The 21087-nt window shown below is 54.9% G+C and overlaps 3 protein-coding genes across 4 annotated transcripts in view; 2 read left to right on the top strand and 1 right to left on the bottom strand.

Annotated features, from left to right (window-relative positions):
- SCN8A (sodium voltage-gated channel alpha subunit 8) overlaps window positions 1-6250 on the bottom strand; it is a 63786-nt gene extending 57536 nt beyond the window's left edge. For both annotated transcript variants that reach the window (XM_074530837.1, XM_074530839.1), the window contains exon 1: window positions 6091-6250. The gene's annotated coding sequence lies outside the window, so the exon portion shown is untranslated. The remainder of the gene's footprint in view (window positions 1-6090) is intronic.
- Window positions 6251-8094: 1844 nt separating this feature from the next.
- TMT1A (thiol methyltransferase 1A) lies at window positions 8095-10180 on the top strand. The gene is made up of 2 exons (XM_014273630.3): window positions 8095-8918; window positions 9435-10180. The coding sequence occupies exons 1-2, from the start codon at window positions 8409-8411 to the stop codon at window positions 9669-9671; spliced, it is 747 nt and encodes a 248-aa protein (XP_014129105.2). The 5' UTR covers window positions 8095-8408; the 3' UTR covers window positions 9672-10180.
- Window positions 10181-10325: 145 nt separating this feature from the next.
- On the top strand, window positions 10326-20785 carry TMPRSS12 (transmembrane serine protease 12). The gene is made up of 5 exons (XM_074530786.1): window positions 10326-10994; window positions 11973-12171; window positions 14592-14863; window positions 15880-16022; window positions 20243-20785. The coding sequence occupies exons 1-5, from the start codon at window positions 10904-10906 to the stop codon at window positions 20486-20488; spliced, it is 951 nt and encodes a 316-aa protein (XP_074386887.1). The 5' UTR covers window positions 10326-10903; the 3' UTR covers window positions 20489-20785.
- Window positions 20786-21087: the final 302 nt, after the last annotated feature.

Raw genomic sequence — 21087 nt, 5'->3', positions numbered from 1 at the left:
GCCTGCTGATATTAAGGAAAATTAATTTATTCTATTCTTGCAGCATTTGCATGCATTTAATTACCAAATTTCCCACATACTGTGAAACTATAGAGCAGCATTGGGGATGTGGTCTAATTGAATGGCACAGATAAATATGTAAGGCCTGAATTTAGAAACCAAAGTAGCTCAGGGACACAGCATAAAAAAGGGAATAAATGAAGGCATGAAGGAATTTGTGCAAAATTACACAACCCACAACTGGAGGCACCGACTCAGCTGAGGAAAAAACAAAACCAAACCCAACAAACCAACACCACTCCCCAAATCTGGTTCACAGCTGCACATGGAGGCAGCTGCTCCACATTTTGGCATTTTGGAATTACTTACAGGGCTCTTTCTTAACAGGGACCTGAGGGTCTCTCCCCTTGGGATGGTTTTGCCCTGACTTCATTTGTTTTCCCAATAAATTATCCCCATTAAGGTAATGGGCAAAGTAAGATGTGTGTAAGATTTCTCATCTTCATCAAGGAGAAACTTCCACAGCTGGCAAAGCTTCTGGAAGCTAAAAACCTTGTAAATGTGATTTCCCAAGCAGGAATGGTCCTGCTGGGATTGATGGATGAACCCCAGCGTTTCTTTTGGCCCTTCCCACATCAGGTTTTTCAACCTGTAACAAGAGAAACGCCCTGAAAATTGTGACACGGTGTTTTTCCCAATTTTACCCAAAACTGCACTGGGAGCATCACCACGCTGCCAAAATCAGCAGTGACAGAGACCCAGCATGCAGGTGAGCTGCAGAAGAGGGGACTGGGTTAGGGATCCATGGATCCCTGCACTGGGAATTCATCCTGGGAGCTTGGATTTGGGGGCACACAACGCACACATCGCTCAAATGCCAGAGATTTTCCACCAGAAACTGCTGCACTGAGGTGCCCACTTGCTAAGACTTAATTATTTTTTTCTAAATGTTCCCAGCAGTCCATTTACTGGTACATTATGAAATATTCCAATAAATTATTCAAGCTGATCATCAAAATAAATTAAAAAACACTTTTGAGGCAATTTCCTTGCTTTAATACACTTCTTCCTTTATTAATTACCACGAGCCAGCCATTCACAGTGTGTCTTTGAGGCAGAGAGAGCTTCTGTGTGAATTTTTTATAGAACCCACATGGACACAGGTGCCTCTTGATTCCAACGTGAGGACTGAGGCAGGAAGGAAAACGCGGTGTAGATGAACAGCACCCTGAAATCTTGCTGAGGAAAGCCTAAAAAGCTCCAAGCAAACCCAAAATATCCACCCATGGGGAAATCCATGGCTGGAAGTGGCTTTCAGCCTCCAATCCCCACCTGTCCTGTGCCCAGAACAGGCAAATTTTATCAATGGAAAGGGTCAGAGTTGTGACCAGCAGCAGTGAAGGAGGGAACTTTCCTTTAGGAAAGCTCTCATGGCACGTTTGATGCTACAAAGTGGAAGAAAAAGGAAATATTTCCATTCCCAAGCAGCATTTATTGCCTGGTGCTGGGTGTTTCCCCACCCTGTGTAAAACCTGTGGAAGTTCCCAGTGCTGGGCTCAACAAGAGAGGCCCAGGGCAGACTTGGGACAGGGCAGGGAAATGGTCATGGTATTGAAATGGCCACCAAGGCCTGAACTTGGACACACACGCCTCTAAAGGTAAAGAAAATTAACAGGAATGTACAGAAGAAACAGAAGAAGCAACCAACAGCAAAGGAAAATATTGGAATCATCGGATGGTTGAGTGGTTTGGGTTTGAAGGGACTTTAAAGTTCATTTTGTTCCACCTCTTGCCATGGGCAGGGGCACCTGCTGCCACCCCAGGCTGTTCCAGGCCCTGTCTAACCTGGCCACACAGAAAACATTATTAATTAACAACACTTTAATGAAAACTGACCAAAGATGGATTCCTGCAGGTCCTCACTCCCTCCCAGCAGCTGGGTGCCTTCAGTAACATCCCTCAGTAAGTCACAACAATCAGAACTAGTTAATCCTAGTTAATTAATTAATCCCCAGTTCCCTGTTCTGTCCTCACTCAAGGCCAACCTGCGTTTATCCCCAAGCTCACACAGAACTTGGAAGTTCACAAACGAAACAACCTGAAGTGCTCCAACTTCCCCTTTTAAATTCAAACTTCTGAACAATGAACTGTTCAAAATAGCTTTTGTGCAAGAGTTCAGCCACTAACCCAAATTTAATTCCTTGTTCGGTTCACTCAGCCCATCCATGACCCATAAAACAGGAGTCAGGGAATGGTTATTTTACACTATAATTTTGGGGGAATTAATTTCTTGTTGTGGAGCGCTCAGATGGTTTGAGTACAAAGGGGGGAGAATAAACAACCCCCTTGGAGTGCTCTGTTAAAATTTCTGTATGCTGGCACACAAGCCAGGTTTCCCTGTGGAGGGACACTTTTCTTCCCTCCTAATCACCCCCTAATATTTGGTCAGACAAACCAAATATTATATAACCAAATATATATTAATATTAATATAATATATAATACAATATATAATATATATATACAATATAACCAAACCCTCCACTAATGTCAGCTATTCCTGGTTGTTTTGACACCACCATCCTGCCCCTGATTTCACCCAACAGGGCAGAGCTCTCCAGCAATTAAAGGTTTATTTCCACAACTTTAAGACCACCTGTGTAACTACTCCTGTAACTTTAACACCATTTTTTGGACAATTCGGCAATGTCATGCAGTACCCAACAAACATTCCTCCCCAAATCCCCTCTCAGCAGAGTTCATTGTAAACTCCTCACACACTTTCTGGCTGGGGCAGAAGTGCAAGAAGCATGGAATGGGAATTTCAGAGGGTGGCAACACCTCTGAATTTTGAAAGGAGCAAAGTCCAAGCTTTGGCTGCTCATTCTCCTCAAAATCTCCCATTTTCTGGAGTGCTCCATCAGGCAGGAATAACAGCTACAGGACAAGGCTGAGGGAAGGGAAGGCAGAACAATTGGAGCAGCATTTCAGGACAGAATCCCAGAACCAGTGAGGCTGGAAAAGCCCTCCCAGTCCATCCTGTGACCAATCCCCACCGTGTCACCCGCCCAGTGCCATGTCCAGTCATTCTCTGGCCACCTCCAGGGACAGGGACCCCACCAATCTCTGCACAGCCCCTTCCAAGGCCTGACCACTCTTTCTGTGAAGAAACCCCTCCTGAAAAGGAGAGATTTTTGCCTAAGCCAGAAGAACACGTGAAGTGTTGAAAGGCAGGCTGGAAGCTGAGCTCATGGCAGGGAGGTTTTGTAATACACTCCTGCAGCAGGAAGCCACTTCTTCCCTGCTTGAATTCTCCACCTCTGCACAGAAATGGGATAATGAGGCACAAGAGGGGCAGCCCAAGCATTCCTGAACCCCACCAGATTCCAGCCAGTGTCCCACAAGGAGCAGCTCTCCACCCCACCATCACCAACACGAGCCACCTCACGCCTTTCCTCTCTGAAATTACTCCCCTGTGCTTGTTCCCAACTCGTTCTGTTGTTTCACTGCTCCAGCTCTAAGCCAGCCCATCGCTCTGAACTCAACAATAAATTATTGATCCTGTCGATGTCAATGGAGCTGCAGCAGCCTGGGGAAGGCGATCGATGCTCAAGGGCCACCATGTGACAGCAGGGGCCCATGGGGCCACACAGCCCCGGGGCCACCTCTGAGCCATTGACAAACAGCAACATCCAGATGGAAACCCAGACCAGGTCATTTTAATGAAAAACTCACTTGGGCAGCCCCACCACCAAGCACAGACACGGCACCAAACGGGAGGAGGATGATGCTGTGATTTATGGTTTGAAGCTACTTCATTTCCATTCAATGCTGACTTTGTTTCTGCTTTATTTAACAGAATGAAGGCACAGCCATGCTCCATTTCCCGAGGCACGTGATCGCTCGCCCTCCTGCCTATTAGAAACCTCCTCCCACCAAATAGCCACAGGATTATAATTGTTCCACCGAGCAGCACAGTATCTATACCATGATCTACATCGAAGCCATACATACAAGCTTATATAACTGATTAAATTATCTGTGATGGCTCCAGGTCCTCCACCCTGAGTGAACAACACTGCAGAAGCACCCGAACACGATAAGATGATCAAAGAAACCTTTGGGCACGTTGTTAGTTTTACATAAAACACCAAAGTGAAGAACAGGGACTTTCTAAACACACAAAGGGTGGAAAACGGGAGTACTGGGGCTATGGAAGGCCTTAGGACAGACCCAGCAGGGAAAGGTCCCAACGGAGTGCAGGGGCTTGTTACTCCCAAAGCCACCAACTCCCCACGCCCAGGGCTATGCAGAGACCCTAAACAGCTCCAGCAACTTTATGTGGCTGCCCTGAAGAGATGCAGAGGGCGGTGACGGCCCGAGGGGACAGGCATGGGCACAGGGAGTGTCCCATGGGCACCTCCAGCCTCACCCACACCTTCTGTTCCCGAGCATCACTGCAGGAACCGACCCCAGAGCTCCCCAGAACCTCCATCACCCACACAGGAGGACAGGGCCATTTCCAGGCCCCATCCCTCTGTATAAAACCACCGCGGTCCCGCTTTCCTCCCTTTCCGCCTCTAAAGGCAGCGGAAAGAGGGGGACAGGGACCCCGCGCCCCCCCACCCCGTTCCTCACAATTAAAGCCTCCCGGTGTGAAAAGAGGACGTCCCGGTCACGGCTCCCGGTGCGGGCGGAATGCTGCAGTGTGCCAGGGCCGGGTTAGCCGGGCACACGCGGCCCCAGCCCAGCCGGAGCCCGCCCCACCTGCGCGGCCCCTCAGGGGGCTCCCGCCGGCCGCTGCGACACCGCACGGGGCGGGCGGGGATGATCCTCCCACAGCCGGGATCACCCTCCACAATTCAGCTCCAGGGCCCGAGGGTCCGGCTGCAGCTGCTGCCCCTCGCACACGCTCGCTCCCCTTGCCAGACTTTCCGACTTCACCCCGGATCATCCGCAGCCGCTGCCGTGGAGCAGCTCCCGGTGTCCCCACCCCCACATCAGCTGGGCATCGGTTTGCACCAGAACGCAGGGGGAGGGGAGGAAGACACCCAGATTTTTTAATAGAAAAACCTCGTGAATGTGCAATTCCCTCCCAGCAGGAAGGGGAAAAAATAATATAAACCAAATCTGCCCTCACCATCCCCCCCAAAATCTGTGGCGGAAGGGAAGAGGGAAGGAAGATGCACAACCACGGTGCTGACCCAACATCTGGGTCAGCTGGAACACCAACACTGCCCCAAGCATCCCCCTGACCATCTCCCCCCGCCAAAAAAAAAACCTCCTGTCCTCCAAAATCTCCCGTCCCTGGGAGGGGAAGCTCTGCATGCCGAGCGGTGGGAGCAGAGGGTGGCGGAGGGACAGAGCAGCGCTGCAGCGAGGGCCGAGGGGGAAGGGACATCCAGGAGAACTCGGGCTCTCCCTTCCTACAATGCACAGAGCGCGGCCCCGAATTTGGGGCGTGGGAGGAGGGTCCCGTGAGCCCCCCAGGCTGTGGGGTGGAGGGCAGGTGGAGGAGGGATGGAGGCACGGATGCAGGGAGGGATGCAGGAACAGACGGAAGGATGGAAGGATGGGGCCCAGACGGGGCTCCGGCTCCAGGGTGGGCGCAGGGGGCGGTTGCCCCTTCCCAGAGCCAGCCCGCCGGCCGGGGGACGCTGATCCCGGCCCGGCACCGTCCCCCCACTCCCCGCAGGGCCGGGGGCCTCGGGCTGCGGCGGACGGACCCTCCCCGGCCGGGGCAGCGGTGCCGGAGCCCCGCGGGCAGCGCTGAGTGGGCACAGAACCGGCCCCCGGAGCCCCGTCCCTGGGTGCGGGATGCCCGGGCATCCACCGAGGGGATGGCTGAGAAGGGGCACGGCTCCGGGACCCCCGTCACGGGGCGGATTTGGGGCTGGGGGCTCCCCAGGCCCTCCCCGCCGCACCGCCCCACAAGCCGCCTCCGGTGTCCCCGGGGCTCTCCGGGCCGCGCTCTGCGGCAGAGCCCCCGGGGGAGCCGTGCCAAGGCTACGGGGGGGATGGAGCCAGCAGGACAGCAAGCGAGGGGAGCCGCGGCTGGAGCCCGCGGGGGTCTCGGGGGCTGCGACTCACCGTGTCGGGCGGGCTCAGCGCGGCCCCGGCGCGGCGCTGCCGGACTGCGGCGCGGGGGGAGCTGCGGGAGGGACTGCGGGTGTCGCCATCTTGGTGCGCTCCCGGCGCTCCCCCCGCCCGGCCGGCCCGGCCCCCGCCCGCCCCGCGCGCGCCGCAGGGGGGCGCTCCGGAGGCACCGCGAGCGGCGCGGGGGGAGCGGGGAAGCCCCGGGCCCGGCCCGCCGGCAGCATCACTGGTACCGGTGTGTCCGCCGGCAGCAGCGCCGGTACCGGTGTGTGTGTCCGCCGGCAGCATCACTGGTACCGCTGTGTCCGCCGGCAGCATCACTGGTACCGGTGTGTCCATAGTCAGCATCACTGGTACCGGTGTGTGTGTCCGCCGGCAGCATCACTGGTACCGGTGTGTCCGCCGGCGGCATCACTGGTACCGCTGTGTCCGCCGGCAGCAGCGCCGGTACCCGGGGGCTCGTGCTCAGCAGCGCCGGTACCCGGGTGCCATCGGCAGCATCACTGGTACCCGTGCGTCCGTGCTCAGCATCATCGGTACCCGTGTGTCCGCCGTCAGCAGCATCCCTGTATCCATCACCAGCACCCCTGTGCCCATCACCATCCTCAGCATCCCTGTGCCCAGCACCAGCATCCCTATATCCATCATCATCATCGGTATCCGTGTCCATCAGCAGCAGCAGCAATCCCTGTGCCCATCACCACCACCAGCAATCCCTGTGCCCATCACCAGCAATCCCTGTGCCCATCACCAGCATCCCTGTGTCCATCACCAGCATCCCTGTGTCCATTACCATCATCCCTGTGTCCATTACCATCATCCCTGTGCCCATCACCACCATCAGCATCCCTGTGCCCATCACCATCATCCCTGTGCCCATCACCATCATCCCTGTGCCCATCACCAGCATCCCTGTGCCCATCACCACCATCAGCATCCCTGTGCCCATCACCATCATCCCTGTGCCCAGCACCACCATCATCATCAGCATCCCTATGTCCATCAAGATCACCAGCATCCCTGTGTTCATCACCATCATCATCATCCCTGTGCCCATCACCCACCATCATCCCTGTCTGTGTCCATCACCATCACAATCATCCCTGTGTCCATCATCATCATCATCACCCCTGTGTCCACTGTCATCATCATCCCTGAGTCCATCATCATCCCTGTGCCCATCACCATCATCACCGTCACCCCGTATCCATTACTGCCTGTATTTGGTGCACCACAGAGTAATCAAAGCTTGGACTCCATCTTGGAGGTCTTTTCCATAAACGATTCAGTGATTCCCACTGCTCAATCTGTTTGTAGCTGCCACAAGGTGGAGGCATGAAGATACAACAGAGATCATTAATGAAGCACCTAATTACTGCTGGCTTTAATTTGCTTTATTGCCACCAGAGGGAAGTGGAGACACACTGGTGGCTTTCCCAGGAAAGCAAAACTCCAACACACCCCCAGCAGAACTGTTCCAAGGTTATGAGGGACCACTCATCCCTAGGGTATGAGGGACCTTGGATCCTCCTGCCACCAGGAGCAGAGCTGTCACCTGTTAATGGCTGATCCACGCTGCCACCAAACCCTTTGGAAAACTGTCAACTGCAAAGCTGACAAAGTCTTCCACAATGTGTTTGTGGAGTGCTCAGTGTTGATTCGACCCACATAAAAACCCAAACTCCACATGCTGCACGCAGAACTAATGAGTTAATAAATTGTTTTATCTCTGTCCATGATTCCCATCAGTCTGGAGGATCACTGTGAGCCCGTTCTCACCCACCAAAAGATTTAAGGTGTCCTCAAACTGCAAAGACTTAAAACTGCTGTTCAGAGAGAGCACGGAGCTGCTGAGCAAACCCAGCAGCTCCCAGCAGCTGGAAATTCAACTCCCTAACAACTCTGAACTGAAACATTAATCAAACCCCTGACAAAATTCCTGCAGAGATCCAGAGCTCGGCTGAGCTTCGAGGGCAGCGCAGGCTGCTTTAAGAGACGAGACTGTACCCGGAACTGAAGGAGGGCACTTGCAGAACTTTGCCTGGGGTTGCACACCAAGTTGTGCTGCCCAGCTCGTCCCGGCTTGGGAACAAACTGGCAGCTCCTCCCCTGGACTCTGGTCACTGCTTGGCAGCACCTGCACTGCTCAGTCCTTGCCTGTGACCGGACTGAGAAATCAGCTGGAGAAAAGCGTCCACCAGAGCAACCCAAGCAGCTGAATGTACCCTGAGAGGACACAAATGCAGCTCTGACTGCTCTGCCTCACAGGAGAAGCAGTTCTGCTCTGCACGGCTCCTCTGCCCACGCTGAAAATGCCAGAGGCCACTGCAAGCGCCCTCCTGCTCCGTGCTGGCCTGGCGCTGCTGGCCTGGCCCATCTACCTGCTGTCCTTCCTGGGCATCTGGGAGCCTTTCTGCAAGAAGGTCTTCTTTCCTTTCTTCTTAGAGAAGATTTCTGGAGCTCACGAGAAGAAATCAAAGAAGCACAAGCAGGAGCTCTTCCGCAACCTGCCCGACTTCAGGGGCCCCTCGGGGGAGCTGCGGCTGCTGGAGATCGGCACCGGCAGCGGCTCCAACTTCCAGTTCTACCCCGCGGGCTGCAAAGTCACCTGCAGCGACATCAACCCCAACTTCCAGGAGGGCCTCTCCAGGAACATGAAGAAGAACCAGCACCTGCACTACGAGCAGTTCCTGGTGGCTGCGGGCGAGGACCTGGGGCAGGTGCCCAGCGGCTCGGTGGACGCTGTGGTTTGCACCCTGGTGCTGTGCTCGGTGCAGAGCGTCAGCAGCACCCTGAGGGAAGTGCTCCGAGTGCTCCGGCCGGTGAGTACCTGCAAAAAACCTCTTATGACCCTTAGCTTCTGCTCTAGAGGTACCATGAGCAAGGAAAGGGGGAAAAGACCAAAAATACCCCCAAAAAAACCTTCCAAAAACCATTAAAAGACCCCCTAAAACCATTTAAAACCCCCCCAAAACAATCCAGACAAACAATAAACAAGTGAAAAAGAGTTGATTTGAGCTCAAAACAGACTTTCAGCCTTTAAAGTAGCATTTTCATACAACTACGGAATGGTTCATTTAATTCCAAAAAAACAGTCATGTTAGCAACTAATTGAAACAAAACCACAACAAACTGTTGCTAGAATAAAAGAGGGATCAAATAAGTCAGCCCTTTGTGCTTTTTGAATGGGCATTTTGGATCTCTGGACATTTTCCTTCTTTCATGAATTCCAGCTAACGGAGGGAAGGGAAAAAGGAAAGGGAGAAGGGAAGGAGGGGGAAGTGGGAGCCGCTCGGTGTGACCCCCACACCCGCTGTAAGAAGACTCTGTGTTCCCAGGGAGGAGCTTTCTATTTCTTGGAGCACGTGGCCGCTGAGCATTCCAGCTGGACGTATTTTTGGCAGCAAGTCTGTTACCCAACTTGGAAACTCGTCTTTGCTGGATGCTGCCTCACGAGAGAGCTGTGGAAGAATCTGGAAGAGGCAAAGTTCTCCGAGCTGAAGATACAGCACATCAGCGTGGCGTTGCCCTGGATGCCCATCGAGCCGCACATCGTGGGCTACGGGGTGAAGTAACCTCTGTCCCCCAAAATTCCTCATTGTGACCCACACACCCAGCACAGCACAGGCTCCTCCACATGTATCCACATCAGTAACACTTGAATCAGAAACCAAACTGTCAGGCGAGAAGAGAGGGTCAATTTCCTGAGTGTCTCTGAATCACACAATCAAACCAAGTTGGAAAAGCCCTTTTGGATCACAGTCCAACAGTAACTCAGCACCAGCACCGTGTTCACCACTAAACCACGTCCCCAATGCCACACCCACGGTTTTTGAACACTTCCAGGGATGGGCACTCCACCACTGCCCCAGGCAGCCTGTGCCAGGGCCTGACAGCTCTTTCCATGGAGAAATCTTTCCTCTTATCTAATTAAACCTCCCCTGGTATACCTTGAGTTTCCTTCCCGAATGAAGCCTGGGCACTGCTGACCCTGCCTTGCTAGAACCCAGGGCAGCCAGGGAGGATCCCAGGACAATAAAAACCAGCCGGGGAAGCAGGAAATAAATGTATTAATGGAAGGGGACTGCTGTCTGTGCTGGTTGACTCTGTAACAGGGATCCTTTAGGTGCTCCCCAGCTGGCATGTCACTGGGGCTCCATCTTACCTGCTGCCTCTTCCACACGCTCCCTTCATGGTTCCACCTGACAGAACCTGAACCCCCAAACCTGACTCCTGGTCCAGTGAGGGTGAGACCCCTTAACCTTGGCCCAGCTGAGGGTGAGATCCTTGATCCCTGACCCTGGCGAGGGTGGGACCCCTGAGCTGTGGTCCAGCCGAGGGTGAGACCCTTGGCTCAGGGCTGAAAACCTTGACTCTTTGCAGAGGTGAAGCTGAGCTCCCTGACCCTCTGCTCAGATGAGGGTGAGCCCCCTCACCATGGGCCCAGGTGAAGTTTATCCTAACCCTGCCCCTGTGCCCAGGTGAAGCTGAGTCCCCTGCCCCTGTGCCCAGCTGAAGCTGAGCCCCCTGACCCTGTGCCCAGGTGAAGTTTATCCTAACCCTGACCCTGTGCCCAGGTGAGGGCGAACCCCCTGACCCACTGCCCGGCTGAGGGCTCCCCGCCAGCGGTCGCTGAGGCCAGGCCGGCCCCTCCCGCCCCTCACCGGCTCCTCCGTCCGCGCTCCCGCGCCGTCCCCGCCGCCCCAACGGCCCGGTGGCGGTGCCGGTGCCGGTGGCGGTGCCAGGGCCGGCCGTTCCCCGCGGGGCTCCCCTCAGGCCCCGCAGCCATCTTCGGCCCTCGCCGGCGATGCGGCGGGCGCGGCCCGCGCTGCCGCTGCTGCTGCTGCTGCTCGCGGGGCCCCTGCCCGCGGGGACGGCCCCCACAGACCCTGTGGACGGTACCGGGACCCAGCGGGACCCAGCGGGGCCGGGCCGGGGCGGAGGGGTCGGGGACGGGGGCAGCGAGCGGGGAAGAGCCTGAGCGGGGCAAGGCGGGGTGGAAGAGTCTCTGGTTTATACAGAAATTCGGTGAATTCTTGTAAAGCAGCGGCAACTGACCACGCTTAACCGCAAATCTATACAACAGAAATACACCTTAGTCAGATAAATACGCCGTATTTCACATAGGCTGAGAAAGCACTGGGATCCCCAGACACCGGGATCTGTGAGGCAGCGAGTCCTGCAGAACAGAGCCCTGGAATGGTTTTGGCTGGAAGGGGGAAACCTTACAGCCCACCCAATGCCATCCGTGCCATGGCAGGGTCACCTTCCCCTGTCCCGGTGCTCCCAGCCCTGTCCAGCCTGGCCTTAAACACTGCCAGGGATCCAGGGGCACCCACAGCTTCTCTGGGCACCCCGTGCCAGGGCCTGCCCACCCTGGCAGGGAGGAATTTCTTCCCAATATCCCTCTAACCTTCCCTCTGGCAGTTGTCCCTTGTCCTGGCACTCCAGGCCCATTTATATGCTCTCTCTCCATCTCTCCTGCAGCTCCTTCAGGCACTGGAAGGCCATAGTTAAGTCAGCCCGAAGCTTTTTTCCTCCAGGCTGAACAATCCCAATTGTCCCAGCCTTTCCTCACTGCAGATCTGCTCCATCCCTCTAATCAACCTGGTGGCCTCATCTCCAACAGCTCCATGTCCTTCCTGTGCTGGAGGTTTAAAAATCCAAACCCAAAACAAATTAAAAAACAAAACCAAAAACTGCCACCAGCAGCAACAGAAAAGACCCACCAAAACCCCCAAACACCCAACCATAAAAAACCCAGAGACAACAGAATAAAAAAAGACCAACCCGTACACCCAGAGCAGCCACAAGCGCTGCCCCAAAAGCTGAGCTTCGCCCCTCAGGCTCTCTGAGGAGCCCGTTGTGTTTTGCAGAGTGTCAGCAGCAGCTGGCGGTGGCCCGGAGCGTGGTGTCCTGGATCGTGGGGGGCTACGAGGCCCCGGAGGGCGCGTGGCCGTGGGTGGTGAGCCTGCAGGTGCTGCGCGGCGGCGTCCGCTTCGTGCACCTGTGCGGCGGCGTGCTGCTGGGCCGGAGAGCCGTGCTGACCGCCGGCCACTGCGTGGATGGCAGGATGTACGTACGGGGTGACCCCTGGGCACCATGGCTGAACCCCCTGAGAACCATGCCTGAACCCCCTGGGTACCGTGGCTGAGCTCCCTGGGCACCATGGCTGAGTCCCTTGGGCACCATATCTGAACCCTCTGGGTACCGTGGCTGAGACCCCTGGGCACTATGGCTGAACGCCCTGGGTACCACACCTGAGCCCCCTGGGCACCATGGCTGAACCTCTTGAGAACCATGCCTGAACCCCCTGGGTACCGTGGCTGAGCTCCCTGGGCACCATGGCTGAATGCCCTGGGTACCATATCTGAACCCTCTGGGTACCACAGCTGAGACCCCTGGGCACCACAGCTGAGCCCTCTTGGCACCATGGCTGAACCCTGAGAACCATGCCTGAACCCCCTGGGTACCGTGGCTGAGACCCCTGGGCACCATGGCTGAGTCCCTTGGGCACCATATCTGAGCCCCCTGGGTACCACAGCTGAGACCCCTGGGCAGCATGGCTGAACGCCCTGGGTACCACACCTGAGCCCCCTTGGGCACCATGGCTGAACCTCTTGAGAACCGTATCTGAACCCTCTGGGTACCACAGCTGAGCCCCCTGGGCACCACAGCTGAGCCCTCTTGGCACCATGGCTGAGCCCCTTGGGCACCATGGCTGAACCCTGAGAACCATGGCTGAACCCCCTGGGTACCGTGGCTGAACCCCTGGGTACCACGGCTGAACCCTGAGAACCATGGCTGCACCCCCTGAGAACCATGTCTGAACCCCCTGGACACCATATTTGAACCCCCTGGGTAACATGGCTGAGCCCCTGGGCACCATGTCTGAACCCCCTGGGCATCACAGCTGAACCCCCTGGGCACCATATCTGAACCCCTTGACAACCATGGCTGAACCCCTGGGCACCACAGCTGAACCCCCTGAGTACCATGTCTGAAACCCCTGGGCACCCTGGCTGAGCCCCTTGGGCACCAAATCTGAGCCCCCTGGGCACCCCAGCTGAGCCCCCTGGGGAGGGAGAAGGAGGCCGAGGGCACCTGAGCTGTGTCCCAGGGTGGCCAAAGGAGCAGAGCAGGGATTGTCCCCCTGTGCTGGGCACTGAGAGGCCCCTCCAGTGCTGTGTGCAATGGATGGAGCACAGCCAGAGCCAGGAACTGACTGAAAAGTCCAAGCTCTGCCTGATCCTCACCTTGGCCACAGCACTGATCCTCTCCCATGCCAGGTTTTCTGCCCCCTTCCCCAGCCCACTCCCCCAAAGTAGTTTGGGTTGCTTTGTTCCACAGAGCTCTGATTTTTCTGGTTAACCTCACCACAAAATGTTTTGATATTTAGATTACAAACGCTCCAATTCATCAGTTTTAACACAATTTCCCTTTTTTTTTTTTTGTTGATCAGAACCAACAATTTGCCACTTAAGGTTTTTTTTTTTTGAAAATGTGGCAATAACTCCTCAGAACAGATTTTTAACTGCACTTACAGCAACTCTGGAGCATTTCAGCTCCCAGCACTGGTCTCTTTCCCAGCCTTTACCACAGTTGCACAATCTGCATCTGTCAACATCCACTGTTGACTCAACCATGACCTGGGGGAAAGTGAACTGTAAAAATCGGCAAAACTTGAAATTTTGTCCTTTATCAGGACTTCTTGTTTGCATTTAACAAATATTTATTTGCAATATAATTTCTCTTGAAATTATCAATTTAATTTTTACCTTAACTTTGGAGGCTAATTTGAATTTTATAGCTCCAATCCAATCCAATCCAACCCAACCCCTTCCAGGATCCCAGGGCTCTATGAAAGCAAAGGGTGAAGGCGATGTAAAACCCGCCTGAATTCTCATTTTCAAGATGAGCTTTAAGGTACCTCCAATCCAGTCCAGTCCAATCCAATCCAATCCAATCCAACCCAACCCCTTCCAGGATCCCAGAACTTTATGAAAGCAAAGGGTGAAGGCGATGTAAAACCCGCCTGAATTCTCATCTTCAAGATGAGCTTTAAGGTGTCTCCAATCCAATCCAATCCAATCCAATCCAATCCAATCCAATCCAACCCAACCCCTTCCAGGATCCCAGGGCTCTATGAAAGCAAAGGGTGAAGGCGATGTAAAACCTGCCTGAATTCTCATCTTCAAGATGAGCTTTAAGGTACCTCCAATCCAATCCAGTCCAATCCAATCCAATCCAACCCAACCCCTTCCAGGATCTCAGAACTTTATGAAAGCAAAGGGTGAAGGCGATGTAAAACCCGCCTGAATTCTCATCTTCAAGATGAGCTTTAAGGTACCTCCAATCCAATCCAATCCAATCCAATCCAATCCAATCCAATCCAATCCAATCCAATCCAATCCAACCCCACCCCTTCCAGGATCCCAGGGCTCTATGGAAGCAAAGGGTGAAGGCGATGTCAGACGCTGTGAATTCTCTGGCAGGGATCCGTGCTCCTGGCGAGCCGTCCTGGGCGTGCACAACCTGCACAAGCACAGCCGGCACACGGCCCGGAGGAGGATCAGGAGGATCATCGTGCACTCGGAGTTCAAGAGGGAAACCTTCGAGAACGACGTGGCCGTGCTGGAGCTGCGGTCGGCCGTGCGCTACAGCCTCTTCATCCAGCCCGTGTGCCTGGCGCCGGCCGCCCTGGTGCCGCCGCTGGAGAACAGCTCCGACTGCTACATCAGCGGCTGGGGACGCACCAGCGAGAAGGGTACTGGGCTCTGCCGCTGCCGGCACCCTCCTGCTCCCACCCTCTCCTGCTCCCACCCTCGGGTTTATAAACTCTCCTCGCACTTGGGTCTGAGAGGCCTTTCCCAACCTTGTCCCAAACTGAAGGAGGACAGGTTCAGATTAGATATTGGGAAGAAATTCTTCCCTGTGAGGGTGGGGAGGCCCTGGCACAGATTGCCCAGTGCACCCTGGAAGTGTCCAGGGTCAGCTGGATGGGGCTTGGAGTAACCTGGGATGGTGGAAGGTGTCCCTGCCCATGGCAGGGCGTTGGAACTGGATGATCTTTAAGGTTCCTCCCAACCCAAAGCATTCTGTGATTCTAACTGGATTTGCTCAGGTTATGGTCTCCCCACACGATGTCATTTAACTCTGCAGTGAGATTTGCTCTCAGGGGTTTTCCATCACAAGCAGGTTAGACCCACACAGCTGTAACCACAGGAATAGATTTTCCCAGCCTTTCTTCCAAGTATAACATGAAAAAAAGGAAAATAAACTCACCCCATTTGTGGTGCAGGTCAACGTGGGCTGCTGGAAACAGCTATTATATTGAAAAGCAACAATTCTGATGCCACACGTTGAGAACTGAGGGGTTCCCGTGGGATTTATGAATGACTACACCCCCTCCAATTCTCTCTTTACTCCCACTGGGCACAAATTCAATGCCAGCTGGTGCGTGGGAGTTTTGGGGTCAGCTGAGATTGTATGAGCCTGTTTGGTAAGTCACCTCTGACATTTTGAGCAAGGCAGGGATATTATCATTGATGCTTCTTCTGAGGAAGAATTGCAAAATCTACATCCAACCCAAGTCTTCAAACCTTTAACCCACTCAAATTCCAATCCATTGGCAACAGGCAGGGTCTGTGTCATACCCATGTCTAAACACGTCCAGAACACACCTAGGCTGGCAAAACAACAAAACCAAAAACAGTTTTACTGTGGTAAAACCGCTCCCCACCGCAGCACATTTCACCTTTCTGAATTCTGTCTCCTTTCAAGGTAAAATCTCCCCTGTGCTAAAAGAAGCCCACGTGGCAATCCTCCCTTCCAGCCTGTGCAACAGCTCTGCGGGCTACGCGGGGCTCATGAGCGACAAAGCGCTGTGTGCTGGCGCCTGGGCCGGGGGCACCGACAGCTGCCAGGTGAGAGGGGAGTGCCAGTCCTGCCAGGTGAGAGGGGAGTGCCAGTCCTGCCAGGTGAGAGAGGTGTGCCACACCTGCCAGGTGAGAGGGGTGTGCCACACCTGCCAGGTGAGAGGGGAGAGGGGAGTGCCACACCTGCCAGGTGAGAGGGGAGTGCCAGTCCTGCCAGGTGAGAGGGGTGTGCCACACCTGCCAGGTGAGAGGGAAGAGGGGTGTGCCACACCTGCCAGGTGAGAGGGGTGTGCCAGTCCTGCCAGGTGAGAGGGGGTGTGCCAGTCCTGCCAGGTGAGAGGGGAGTGTACCACACCTGCCAGGTGAGAGGGGAGTGCCACAGCTGCCAGGTGAGAGGGGAGTGCCAGTCCTGCCAGGTGAGAGGGGAGTGTGCCAGTCCTGCCAGGTGAGAGGGGACTGCCAGTCCTGCCAGGTGAGAGGGGAGTGTGCCAGTCCTGCCAGGTGAGAGGGGACTGCCAGTCCTGCCAGGTGAGAGGGGAGTGCCAGTCCTGCCAGGTGAGAGGGGTGTGCCACACCTGCCAGGTGAGAGGGGAGTGCCAGTCCTGCCAGGTGAGAGGGGTGTGCCACACCTGCCAGGTGAGAGGGGACTGTGCCACACCTGCCAGGTGAGAGGGGTGTGCCAGTCCTGCCAGGTGAGAGGGGAGTGCCAGTCCTGCCAGGTGAGAGGGTTGTGCCACACCTGCCAGGTGAGAGGGGTGTGCCACACCTGCCAGGTGAGAGGGGTGTGCCACAGCTGCCAGGTGAGAGGGGAGAGGAGAGTGCCACACCTGCCAGGTGAGAGGGGAGTGTGCCACAGCTGCCAGGTGAGAAGGGAGGTGGTGCCACAGCTGCCAGATGAGAGGGGAGGTGGTGCCACAGCTGCCAGGTGAGAGGGGAGGTGGTGCCACACCTGCCAGGTGAGAGGGGTGTGCGACACCTGCCAGGTGAGAGGGGGTGTGCCAGTCCTGCCAGGTGAGAAGGGAGGTGGTGCCCCACCTATCAGCTGAGAAGGGAGGTGGTGCCACAGCTGCCAGGTGAGAGGGGAGGTGGTGCCCCACCTGCCTCAGTGGAACTCCCAAGCCAGAGGCTCAGCAGCATCGTGATTTGCAGCATGATTAATTAAAACAGCAGAAATAGTAACTGGAAAACATGTCAAATGCAAATAAGCATCATAAAAGGGTTGGGACAGCGATTGCAGAGCAAAAACGTACACAAAGAATTTGGGGATATTGGAAGGATGACAGGAATAGGTGAACAAAGCGGAAGGATAAAGAACGTGACATTTATGTCATAAGGGTGTCAGTAAATTATATATGAGACAAAACACTGGACACTGTACCACACAGTGTGTGTGAAGCACACGTATGTCTCACCTGTTCCTATGCTGGAGAGCAGCACTGGACACGGATGAGGCTCAGCACTGGACACAGATGAGGCTCAGAACTGGACACAGATGAGGCTCAGAACTGGACACAGATGAGGCTCAGGACTGGACACAGATCAGGCTCAGCACTGGACACAGATGAGGCTCAGGACTGGACACGGATAAGGCTCAGGACTGGACACAGATAAAGCTCAGGACTGGACACAGATGAGGCTCAGGACTGGACACAGATGAGGCTCAGGACTGGACACGGATGAGGCTCAGGACTGGACACAGATGAGGCTCAGGACAGGACACAGATGAGGCTCAGCACTGGACACAGATGAGGCTCAGGACTGGACACAGATAAAGCTCAGGACTGGACACAGATGAGGCTCAGGACAGGACACAGATGAGGCTCAGGACTGGACACAGATAAGGCTCAGGATTGGACACAGATAAGGCTCAGGACTGGACATGGATAAGGCTCAGGACTGGACACAGATGAGGCTCAGGACTGGACACGGATCAGGCTCAGGACTGGACACAGATAAAGCTCAGGACTGGACACAGATGAGGCTCAGGGATGTGGCTCAGGGATAGGGCTCTAGGAAGCAGCTCAGGGATGTGGTGTGATTTTTGTTTAAGTGCTGAGCAATCGCCGCCTCTTTCTCGGAAAAGCCAGTTCCCAGGTCCAAAGCACTGGCAGAAGCTGCAGCACCAGCTGGGATACGGAGACATTACTAATGAAACCCCATAATGTACCCTAAGTGCTTTGTCTGATCCACTTCCTGCTTCCCTCAGCACTTTTCCCTGAGCAGGTGACACGGCCAAGACTCAGGGTGTGTGCTCCTCACTGTGCCTCTTGGAGCTCCCACACCGTGTGGACAAATCCCACAATTAAGTGAGGAGTGAAGGTTTAGGTTTATGAAAAGGTGCACAGAGCAAACAGAATCTGAGTTAAAAGATACTCAGGTTACTTTTAAGTCAGTTAACAGAAGCAGTGCAGGGCTCTGGTCAGAATCAGGAGGGATTTCTCCATGGAAAGAGTGGTCAGGCATTGGAAGGTGGTGGAGCTCCCCATCCCTGTCCAAGGAACAGCTGGATGTGGTGACAGCATTCTGGTCTGGTGACAAGATGGGGATCAGCTTAGACTTGATGGTCTTGAGGGCCTTTCCAGCCTCAGGGATCTGATTCTGCCTTCCAGCAGCACCAGACTGACCTTGAGTTGCCCACATGCTACTGCACGTTACTGCCATTGTGACTGTCCAGTTAACCGAGCTGCTTAAACTAAACCTAAAAATCAGGCTGATTACTGCCTGAAGGGTTTCCTTCCAGGAAACCCTCACACGCTGCTGGTTTTTGTGGTGTTCCTTTATTGGAATATGAATCCCAATATAACCAGTTAGATGGTGCCTGGGCCAGTTCTGACCCTCGCTGCTGGGCCAAAGGCAGCACTGTGGTGCTTTACCCCAGAGATACCTTGGCTGAGAGTGCAGCGGGGCAAGTCCAGGCTTGTCAGGACTCCGTTTACCTCAGGGGAGAGCTTCTGGCGATGGTGAAGAGAAGGAAGGAGTGGATTCTGCCGGAAGGTTATATCCAGATGTTTATTCCATGGGTGCAGAGGTCTGAGCTGGGGCAATTCCTCCAACAGAATGGAGGCCACATGGTCTCATTAACCTTTTAAGCTCAGGGCAGGGGAAGGGGAGGGGACAGGTGAGCCACCAACCAGGTGAAGGGGCAGGGTCTCAAGGGACCAGGGACACCTATACGGGCCAATGTCCCCCAGGCCTGAGGGACCAATCACACGACGCCTTGCTGGTATGTTAGCCTGATTGACAGGGTATTGGAATATGAATCCCAATATAACCAGTTAGATGGTGCCTGGGCCAGTTCTGACCCTCGCTGCTGGGCCAAAGGCAGCACTGTGGTGTTTTACCCCAGAGATACCTTGGCTGCTGGAGAGTGCAGCGGGCACAGGCACAAGTCCAGGCTTGTCAGGACTCCGTTTACCTCAGGAGAGAGCTTCTGGCGATGGTGAAGAGATGAAGGAGAGGATTCTGCTGGAGGGTTGCCAGATGTTTATTCCATGGGTGCAGAGGTCTGAGCCGGGGCAATTCCTCCAACAGAATGGAGGCCGCATGGTCTCATTCACCTTTTAAGCTCAGGGCAGGGGAAGGGGAGGGGACAGGTGAGCCACCAACCAGGTGAAGGGGCAGGGTCTCAAGGGACTGGGGACACCTATACGGGCCAATGTCCCCCAGGCCTGAGGGACCAATCACACGACGCCTTGCGGGTATGTTAGCCTGATTGACAGGGTATTGGAATATGAATCCCAATATAACCAGTTAGATGGTGCCTGGGCCAGTTCTGACCCTCGCTGCTGGGCCAAAGGCAGCACTGTGGTGTTTTACCCCAGAGATACCTTGGCTGCTGGAGAGTGCAGCGGGGCAAGTCCAGGCTTGTCAGGACTCCGTTTACCTCAGGGGAGAGCTTCTGGCGATGGTGAAGAGAAGGAAGGAGTGGATTCTGCTGGAAGGTTATATCCAGATGTTTATTCCATGGGTACAGAGGTCTGTACCGGGGCAATTCCTCCAACAGAATGGAGGCCGCATGGTCTGATTCACCTTTTAAGCTCAAGGCAGGGGAAGGGGAGGGGACAGGTGAGCCACCAACCAGGTGAAGGGGCAGGGTCTCAAGGGACTGGGGACACCTATACGGGCCAATGTCCCCCAGGACTGAGGGACCAATCACACGACGCCTTGCTGGTATGTTAGCCTGATTGACAGGGCACACTCAGCGAGGGACGAGGGGGAAGGGAGAAGGTAAAACAGGACATTGCAACACACCACACCATTCCTTTCAGGGCGACAGCGGGGGCCCCTTGGTGTGCTACCACGCGGACACGGACAGGTATTACCTGGTCGGCATCGCCAGCTTCGGCGTGGGCTGCGGCCGCCCCCGCTACCCCGGCATCTACGTGCGCCTGTCCCAGTACCGCAAATGGATCAAAGCCAAACTGCTGCTGATTAACCAGGCCTGGAGCCCCCCGGGCACCGCGCTCGCCGTGCTGCTGGCCCTGGGGCACACGCTGCTCACGCACCTTCTGTAGAGGGGATTCCAGCGTGTGGTCCTCGAGGAGGTCTGTGCTGCCTGGGAAAGCCTGGAGAAACCAGCTCGCTCCTGACCGACAATAAATCCCAGAGCCAAAGGATGTGCACTTACTTTTTAGGAGTCGTGTCTGCCATTGTATTTTTTGTTTCCTGCCTCTGATATCCACACTGACAGGAGAGGAAAGAGTACCCAGCCTCGGCGCTAATGAGGAAAATTGAATGTAGAAATGTTATGGACTGGAAACACTTTGTTCCCACCCTATTTGTGTGCTTTTCCAGCCCTCAGGGGGTTAAACACACACAGCCAGGGGCTGGGGAGGGCAGATGCTCCCTCTGCCGGGTAAAAACCAGCAGAGCACACTAAGGTTTTAATTAACCACTTAATTAGCCAAACCTTACCTGTGGCTCAGCTTACTGAAAACTAAGAAGGTAAAAAAACCCTGCAGGAAGGGTTCTGCACTCATGATTTTTAGCACTGGCAGGTGTGTAAAAATGCCATTTAATCCACTAAAAGTATTATTTATTCCTGGCTGTCATAGGACTTGATCCCACACACGTATTCCCACCTGGTCACCACCACTGCAGCTCTAACTTCATT

The sequence above is a fragment of the Zonotrichia albicollis genome, chromosome 33 (assembly GCF_047830755.1).
Source record: "Zonotrichia albicollis isolate bZonAlb1 chromosome 33, bZonAlb1.hap1, whole genome shotgun sequence".
In the NCBI taxonomy this organism is placed as follows: Eukaryota; Metazoa; Chordata; class Aves; order Passeriformes; family Passerellidae; genus Zonotrichia; species Zonotrichia albicollis.
The sequence above is the reverse complement of the archived record's forward strand: the minus strand, read 5'-3'. Positions and strand labels throughout refer to the sequence as shown.

Coding starts and splice junctions, on each gene's coding strand:
- TMT1A (XM_014273630.3), top strand. CDS start 8,409: ATGCCAGAGGCCACTGCAAGCGCCCTCCTGCTCCGTGCTGGCCTGGCG. Junction 8,919..9,434: donor TGCTCCGAGTGCTCCGGCCG/GTGAGTACCTGC, acceptor CTGTGTTCCCAG/GGAGGAGCTTTCTATTTCTT.
- TMPRSS12 (XM_074530786.1), top strand. CDS start 10,904: ATGCGGCGGGCGCGGCCCGCGCTGCCGCTGCTGCTGCTGCTGCTCGCG. Junction 14,864..15,879: donor GGGACGCACCAGCGAGAAGG/GTACTGGGCTCT, acceptor TCTCCTTTCAAG/GTAAAATCTCCCCTGTGCTA. Junction 16,023..20,242: donor GGGGCACCGACAGCTGCCAG/GTGAGAGGGGAG, acceptor CATTCCTTTCAG/GGCGACAGCGGGGGCCCCTT.